Below are 8,585 nucleotides of genomic sequence, written 5' to 3'. Positions count from 1 at the left end.
TGTGTGTCTCCTGGTATTGGGAACTTGTTAGCCTGTTAGCTGGTAGCTGTGTGTCTCCTGGTATTGGGAACTTGTTAGCCTGTTAGCTGTGTCCCCTGGTATTGGGAACTTGTTAGCCTGTTAGCTGGTAGCTGTGTGTCTCCTGGTATTGGGAACTTGTTAGCCTGTTAGCTGGTAGCTGTGTGTCTCCTGGTATTGGGAACTTGTTAGCCTGTTAGCTGGTAGCTGTGTGTCTCCTGGTATTGGGAACTTGTTAGCCTGTTAGCTGTGTCCCCTGGTATTGGGAACTTGTTAGCCTGTTAGCTGGTAGCTGTGTGTCTCCTGGTATTGGGAACTTGTTAGCCTGTTAGCTGGTAGCTGTGTGTCTCCTGGTATTGGGAACTTGTTAGCCTGTTAGCTGGTAGCTGTGTGTCTCCTGGTATTGGGAACTTGTTAGCCTGTTAGCTGGTAGCTGTGTGTCTCCTGGTATTGGGAACTTGTTAGCCTGTTAGCTGGTAGCTGTGTGTCTCCTGGTATTGGGAACTTGTTAGCCTGTTAGCTGGTAGCTGTGTGTCTCCTGGTATTGGGAACTTGTTAGCCTGTTAGCTGGTAGCTGTGTGTCTCCTGGTATTGGGAACTTGTTAGCCTGTTAGCTGGTAGCTGTGTGTCTCCTGGTATTGGGAACTTGTTAGCCTGTTAGCTGGTAGCTGTGTCCCCCCTGGAACAGCCTCTGTGCCTCCTTCAAGGCTGTCCTGTGTCCCAGTAGCTGAATGGGGGGCGTATACAGCTGAAAAGTTACCAATACCAGGGGAGATATTTGTGTGTGTGTGAGTGTGTGTGTATATGTGTGAGTGAGTATGTGTGTGTGTGTGTGTGTGACAAGACAACCCCCCTTGCCCTGACTCTGACACCCTAACATGAGCTGGAAGATGGTTCCGGAGATATTAAGTATGAAAGTAGATAAGCTGAACAAGATGTGGAAATGCATCACAGGAAACTGAAGAGACATAACTGATAGGAGTGAAGCAGCAGTTTGTGTCCTCGGCCCTCAGTCCACTCCCCAGTCAGAAGTCTTCTACAGCCCAGTGGAGACCCAGTCTGAGAGAGAGATGCTCCCTGTCCTGATGCTGGTGGTCATGTTCTGGAGCACAGGTAGGGCTCTGTTGTATCTGTACATGTTTGTATTAGTAATGTATGAAAACTGCCCTATACAGGTAAATACTTGTGTTACTGCACATATGACTGTTATACATTGTATTGGGGGAGGGAGGGGGGGAGGGTAAGAGCAGAGAGGGGGGAGGGAAGAATGAGGGGATAGGGAGGGAGGAAAGAGGGGGAGGGAGGGTGAGGAGGACGGAAGGAGGTTTCAGAAAAAAAGGTTGCCGGTTCAAATCCCCCCTGTACTTCATCATGCTGTGGAAAAGTGTCTGCTAACTGAAAAGGTTATGATGAGAGAGGGGCTGAGATATGACAGGGCGAGAGAGAGATACAGAGAGATAGAGAGAGAGAGGGAGGGAGAGAGATACAGAGAGATGGAGAGAGAGAGACAGGTAGAGAGAGACAAAGAGAGATGATTGGATTAATGAATGAATGAATAAATGAAGGTCATGTTGAAGATCTTTTCTCTCCTCAGCTCTCCAGGCTGTAGTCACTGATGAACCTCCAGGTTGGTTGAACATGAGCCTTCTACCATGACAACTAACTAGGCACTGCTGGTTGTTGAGTTATAAAGTTGTGTTTGTTGTGGCAGTATAGGGAAACAAACAAGGTTGTTTCTGGACAGGGACCCGTTCTCCGTACATCGCTAACTCAGTTTGCTGAATTTGATTGTCGAGCAAGCTGTTGCTCGTTTGCGGACAACACAGGGTGCTCTTTTTGGGCTTTTTTTATGAAACAGCCAATAGCAGCATTGCTGATCAAGGTATCAATAAATACCCCCTTTTAGACCAATGCATAACTCAATCCAGCTATACTAATCATAAACAACAAAGGTGTTGGAAGAACCGAATTAGCCAGATCATGATTAGCATGATGACTTCATCTTGGATGTGTCATTTGGTCTCGGATGTAATGAGCGACGTACGGAGAACAGGCCCCAGGACTGTACAGAGACTCAGAGGACCTGACTGTCTCCTGTCTCTCCAGGTTCTGGTGTGAGGTTGGTGGATGGAGGTAGTCGCTGTGCTGGTAGAGTGGAGATCAAACACCAGGAAGAGTGGAGACCACTGAACAGTTATATTTGGAATGTAAAGCAAGCAGCTGTAGTGTGCAGACAGCTGGACTGTGGATCTGCTGTTTCAACAAGAGATTATGATGGTGATGAAGATCATCCTGTATGGGAGTTTGACTCTGACTGTTCTGGGACTGAGTCTGCTCTGAGGGAGTGTGGAGACGTGAGGGAAGGAGTCAACACTTCCTATATGGTAGAAGTGATCTGCTCAGGTAATACACACAATGTTGTCTCATTTAGCTGGTGATGTTGATGGTCAAACTTTACTATATCTGAACCTTTCAAATGAGCTGTTTGTACACAGAGCACTTCTTCACATTGTTATTAGATGCTGTATAAAAGTCTCCTTTTCTGAAGAAGTTTAAACACATGAATTTCTTGATAGATTCACATCACATTAAGAATATTAAACTGTATTAATAATTCTTGACGCACATAAAACATGTTTATAGGTGGTTTTCTGTCTCTATGTCCTTACTGACCTTCTCTCTTCCTCCAGAGTCTGTGAGGCTTGTGGAGGGAGCTGGTTTGTGCTCTGGCAGAGTGGAGGTGAGGTCTGATCAGTCGTGGGTCTCAGTGTGTGAAGCTGACTTTGACAGGCTGGATGCAGAGGTGGTCTGTCGGGAGCTTGGCTGTGGGGCTCCTTCAGCCCTCCAGGGGGCGCTCTATGGAGAAGGGAAAGGTCCACTCTGGGATAAAGAGTTCCAGTGTGGAGGCGAGGAGTCCCGTCTCCTGGACTGTGACACCTCAGACTCAGCTAGAAACACCTGCTCACCTGGCAGTGCTGTTGGACTCGCCTGCACTTCAGGTACTGTAAGAACAAGTTTGTCTCTCAACATCAGTTTCTCATTCACAGAGAGATTATGGGAAAGATGAAGGCAACATTTTATTAGGATGCAGTCAGAGGACCTGACTGTCTCCTGTCTCTCCAGTGCCAGATGTGAGGTTGGTGGATGGAGGTAGTCGCTGTGCTGGTAGAAGTGAGATCAAACACCAGGAAGAGTGGAGACGACCAAACAGTGGGTATAAATGGAACATGAAGCAAGCAGCTGTAGTGTGCAGACAGCTGGACTGTAGGTCTACCTGGAGCATTAAGCATGCAGCTGTAACATGCAGACAGCTGGACTGTGGATCTGCTGTTTCAATAAGAGGTTATAATGGTGATGAAGATCGTCCTGCATGGAAGTTTGAATCTGACTGTGCTGGGACTGAGTCTGCTCTGGGGGAGTGTGGATACGTGAGGGAAGGATTCAACACTTCCTATATTGTAGAAGTGATCTGCTCAGGTAATACACACAATGTTGTCACATTCACCTGGGGATCTTGGTCATCAAACCAAGTCACTATTTCTGTCAGTACATTCCAAGAAACTATACCTTTCTAAGGTTTTCAACAGACTACTGCCCCCTACAGGTGTAATCAGGAACAAACAATAATTCAGTCAAGCTGTGAGAACATTCCCATCGATTACAGTCTATAACTATAAATTGCTTTGTTGGGTTTTTCTTGTTTTAATAAATTCAAGGATGATGTCTTGTCAAGACATTAATCTTACATAAAAAAGAATATGAATGAACAAGTGCTGTTTATTAAGCACATAGGTTTATTGGGGGTGATCTCTCTCCATGTCCTTACTGACCATCTCTCTTCCTCCAGAGTCTGTGAGGCTTGTGGAGGGTGCTGCTTGGTGCTCTGGCAGAGTGGAGGTGAAGTCTGATCAGTTGTGGGTCTCAGTGTGTGAAGCTGACTTTGACAGGCTGGATGCAGAGGTGGTCTGTCGGGAGCTTGGCTGTGGGGCTCCTTCAGCCCTCCAGGGGGCGCTCTATGGAGAAGGGAAAGGTCCACTCTGGGATAAAGAGTTCCAGTGTGGAGGCAAGGAGTCCCGTCTCCTGGACTGTGACACCTCAGACTCAGCTAGAAAAACTTGCTCACCTGGCAGTGCTGTTGGACTCACCTGCTCAGGTACTGTAAGAACAAGTTTGTCTCTTAACATCAGTTTCTCACTCACAGAGAGATTATGGGACAGATGAGAGCAGTGTTTTGTTAGGATGCAGAGAGTCAGAGGACCTGACTGTCTCCTGTCTCTCCAGGTTCTGGTGTGAGGTTGGTGGATGGAGGTAGTCGCTGTGCTGGTAGAGTGGAGATCAAACACCAGGAAGAGTGGAGACAGCTGGACAGTAGGTTTACCTGGAACATGAAGACTGCAGCTGTAGTGTGCAGACAGCTGGACTGTGGATCTGCTGTTTCAACAAGAGGTTATGATGGTGATGAAGATCATCCTGTATGGGAGTTTGAATCTGACTGTGCTGGGACTGAGTCTGCTCTGTGGGAGTGTGGACATGTGAGGGAAGGAGTCAACACTTCCTATGTGGTAGAAGTGATCTGCTCAGGTAATACACATTTACATTTATTCATTTAGCAGACGCTTTTATCCAAAGCGACTTCCAAGAGAGAGCTTTACAAAGTGCATGGCTCACTGCTAATAACAACAAGATAGCCCCAAAATACACAATATTGCCTTTTTACCTTTGAACCTTGGTAGTCAAACCAAGTCATAATTTCTGTCAGTACATTCTAAGAAACTAGACCTTTATAGAATGTTTCTAAGCTTTTCAACAGATTACTGCCCCCTACTGGTGTAATCAGGAACCACCACAGGTGTCATGTGACGCTGTTGTACATGGTTGCCATGCCGATGTTATCATCACAGCTAAATAAGAAATGTACTGCTCTTCTGCTTTCCCCTTCCACTTTCCCTTTGTTTGCAGATCTCCTGTTGCAGCCTGGTATCTCCCTGTCTTCCTCCATGCTGGGGGTCTCCCAGGACCAGCAGCAGGGGCTGCAGGTGTTCAGGGACCACAGCTTCACCATCACCTGCTCCATCCAGCCACAGTACCCAGGAGGCTCCTTCCAACTCACCTTCACTGGCTCCAACACAACCCTGAGACACACCCTCACAGCTGTCAATCACTCTGCCAACTTCCTGTTTCCTGCTGCAGACCACGCCCACCAAGGGAACTACAGTTGTGTTTATGAAGTCTACGTTTTCTCTCATAACTTCACCTCTGAGAGTCAGCTCCTCTCTCTCACTGTTGCAAGTAGGTGAGAATAGATTTTCAGAACCACAACCTGAAACGTTTTAGTCTGTCATAAGGGTTGGTCACACTTTTTGGGATAATAGTTGTGGTTGGTCTTGAGTGAATCTAACTGTCAGTCGTGTGAGTGATGGGGTGATCTGGGGGTAACCCCAGGATGTGTCAGTAGCAGTCACCTAGGTTACTGTTCATCTCCACACTCTAAAAACAAGTAGCTGCACTTTAGACTGGACATGGAAGGTACAGGATGTGTCTTTACCTTGGTAGGTGATCTGATGATTATCTATCTCCTGATTCGCTGTGTTTCGGTTCCAGCCAATCCTCTGCCAGCTTTCATCATCAGAGTGGTGGTGGTGGTGTTGCTGACTCTGCTGACGCCCAGCACTGCCCTCTATCTGTACTTTAAGGTACTGTAGTTTGTTCACAAGGGGGACATTTACATTTAGCAGACGCTCTTATCCAGAGCGACTTACAGTAAGTACAGGGACATTCCCCCAAGGCAAGTAGGGTGAAGTGCCTTGCCCAAGGACACAACGTTATTTGGCACGGCGGGGAATCGAACAGACAACTTTTTGATTACTAGCCCGATTCCCTAACCGCTCAGCCACCTGACTCCCACATACAGGAAATGTATTCTTCCTCCCCCTTTTCCTGACTCTGTTGTGTCTCTCCAGACCCCCAGGAAGCCTGCAGAGAGGGGGAGCATGGAGCTGGTCTCCCTGCATTCCAGTGCTGAAGCTGGGCCAGGAGAGGAGAGAGCAGCCCAGAGGATGGAGCAGGAGGAGAGTGCTGTCTAGACGCTGATCTGAGGTCAGTCATGGAGTCCCTGCCAATGGTGACTGACAGCACTGAGGGGAAGCTGGTCTGATCCTGGATCTTGGAGAAACTGTCCTCTATATTTTATCATGAGCTTTCCTATGATTTAAGCAGCTTTTGTTTGTGTAATTGTTTCATAGCATTTTTTGTGAATGTTATTGCAAGTGTCAAAGAGACAGCAGTTGACATGTAATAAATAGGTTCAGGAAACGATTGTTAGAATATCCTTGGAGTTGTTTTCTACTGAGAAAGTACTTCCTGTAATAATGAGTGTTTCAACTGAGAAAGTACTTCCTATAATATTATGTGCGTTCGACTTCAAGCAACGCCAGTGTTGCCTGCAGCCCAGCTGACTTGAAGCAGCCAATGGCATTCTCAGATTTAAGTCAGTCGGCTGCAGCCGGCTGTCAGCGCCGCCGGCATTGCATGAAGTCGAACACACCTACTGGGTGATTCAACTGAGAAAGTACTTCCTGTAATAATGAGTGTTTCAACTGAGAAAGTACTTCCTGTAATAATGAGTGTTTTTCAACTGAGAAAGTACTTCCTGTAATAATGAGTGTTTCAACTGAGAAAGTACTTCCTGTAATAATGAGTGTTTCAACTGAGAAAGTACTTCCTGTAATAATGAGTGTTTCAACTGAGAAATTACTTCCTGTAATGAGTGTTTCCACAGAGAAAGTACTTCCTGTAATAATGAGTGTTTTCATGGGGCGCAGTCCTCTACATGCTGTGACTTGACACCTGGAAGTAGGGATGGGAAAACAATGCCTTGTGAAGCTTTGGTGGTTTCTTTCGGATTGTGCCGGCCCAAAGAGCCGAACTATCGGCGCATTGAAAATGAACAGCGTCATCCAGCAGCTGTTAAAACTGGCTGAATGAGCCGTGGTGGTTGTCTCCGATGGTAGACTACCCTACGTTATTCAATATTTTAATTAAGGCTACATGTGGTCATTTTGATCTGATATTAGTGCTCTCACATTAAAATGTTGTGATAGGCCTACATCTGTAGGCCGTTAGAATTGTGTCATTTTCTCACAGTAAAAGTTAAAGAATATCTTCCGAAGTTCCCTTCCATGGGGTGCAAACTCGGGAATCCAGACTCGCATTTACAATACGTTGTCGAACAACACCGAAAAAGCTGTTGCGCGTCAATGCGGGTGGACGGTCTTTATACGATAGTCTTTCTATCAATTGAACTAGATTACAGTTTTTTTCTTATTCTTAACATTTGTGATATGTAGGCCTCTTGTGAACTGGGGGACTTTATTTTCACTAATTATTATTACTGTTGACAAATCATCCACATTTGTTTTCGTTTTCTGGGCACTGTAGACCTACCTAGTCCTATCATGTTACGTTTCATTTAAATAAAATAACACAACACTCAAGTGCACGGATTTATAATTATTACAATACGGATTTGGCTAAATAATAATGACTGATGGAAGAAACTCGAGCGACGCCTGGTGCTGCTTCTCTGACACTGTGTGATTTGTCTTTAACAAGAAGCGGTGGCTTCGTTCCTTCTACGGCTCTGGTTCAGAAGAGCGGCAAAACTTAGAACCAGTTTGTGACGTTAGAAGCATTAAACATCATCTATCACGTGGTTTTGTAATTTGATACAAGCTCCAAAACACTTTTTCCAAACTGCGTATTGGTTTTGCGACACAAGCATCGATGCGTCAGTGCCATACATCCCATCCCTACCTGGAAGCTGAAATCAGATTTCATGGATCTTTCTATGCTAGGCTATTGTGTTTATCTTTCTAATATTCTGCATCATTTAACAGCTCTTGACTACAGTCTTTCAAAAGGGAAGCAGATTGAAATGTATTTTCCTGGCTTTGCATAAATAAATCATTTGTTTTTGCTATGAAGAACTGGCCTGTGTCAATCACTTATTCTTCAACATGAATTCTACTGCAGACTCGAGGCCCCATCAGTAACACAGAGATGGTAGAAACACTGAAGGTTCACCACATTTGGGAACACAGAATGTACATTTAATTAAAGATACACAGAAGGTAGGCCTACACCACGTTAGGAACACTTGAGGTAGGTTAGGGTACACTACATTAATGACACACACAGCCACCGGCTTTAACTTGACTAACGCTGTTTACAAGGCAAGTTGGAACATGAAATCACTTGGGCTAACTGCAGTAATAGTAGCGTTAACTCACCTCAATGTGTTTTACTAAAATCTGAGGAAAAATTTATTAATTCCGAAATGTCCTTCACCCGTGTGAAGAAGCTGTCACCATTTGTTTTTTATCTGCGGCTAGCAGCCAGCCGTGTTTGTTACTGTAGTCTGTCCACATGAAATGCACCGCACGTTAGCGGTCGCGGCTATTTGAAAAGCTATTTTGTAATGCCATGGTAACGAATACTTGGACTCGAGGGGGCACGGGGAAATGTATCGGACTATTCAAACGTAAACATAAAGCCCAAAAGGAACAACT

General features: G+C 45.5%; 1 protein-coding gene and 1 long non-coding RNA gene across 2 annotated transcripts; one reads left to right on the top strand and one right to left on the bottom strand.

Moving 5' to 3' along the window:
- Positions 1–1,088: 1,088 nt before the first annotated feature.
- On the top strand, positions 1,089–6,103 carry LOC146221640 (CD5 antigen-like). Its single transcript, XM_084691057.1, has 10 exons — positions 1,089–1,131; positions 1,613–1,645; positions 2,125–2,421; positions 2,709–3,017; positions 3,142–3,158; positions 3,994–4,171; positions 4,300–4,599; positions 4,978–5,307; positions 5,620–5,711; positions 5,979–6,103. Exons 1-10 carry the CDS (start codon positions 1,089–1,091, stop codon positions 6,099–6,101), a joined length of 1,722 nt encoding a protein of 573 aa, XP_084547183.1. The 3' UTR covers positions 6,102–6,103.
- Positions 3,825–8,576, bottom strand: LOC146221639 (uncharacterized). The gene is made up of 3 exons (XR_014746702.1): positions 8,307–8,576; positions 5,564–6,864; positions 3,825–4,396 (listed from the first exon to the last, which is right to left on the bottom strand). It is a non-coding gene; the product is annotated as an uncharacterized LOC146221639 (long non-coding RNA).
- Between the last annotated feature and the right edge of the window lie 9 nt (positions 8,577–8,585).

This window comes from Hypomesus nipponensis, chromosome 25 (genome assembly GCF_054491055.1).
Source record: "Hypomesus nipponensis isolate SF chromosome 25, ASM5449105v1, whole genome shotgun sequence".
Lineage (NCBI taxonomy): Eukaryota > Metazoa > Chordata > Actinopteri > Osmeriformes > Osmeridae > Hypomesus > Hypomesus nipponensis.
Note: the sequence above shows the minus strand (reverse complement) of the source record. Positions and strands in the feature narration are given on the sequence as shown.

Bases quoted from the DNA above. Each gene is read 5' to 3' on its own strand.
- LOC146221640 (XM_084691057.1), top strand. From the start codon at position 1,089: ATGCTCCCTGTCCTGATGCTGGTGGTCATGTTCTGGAGCACAG. The intron at 1,132-1,612 runs GTAGGGCTCTGT...TTCTCTCCTCAG, and splicing joins GGTCATGTTCTGGAGCACAG to CTCTCCAGGCTGTAGTCACT. The intron at 5,712-5,978 runs GTACTGTAGTTT...GTGTCTCTCCAG, and splicing joins CCCTCTATCTGTACTTTAAG to ACCCCCAGGAAGCCTGCAGA.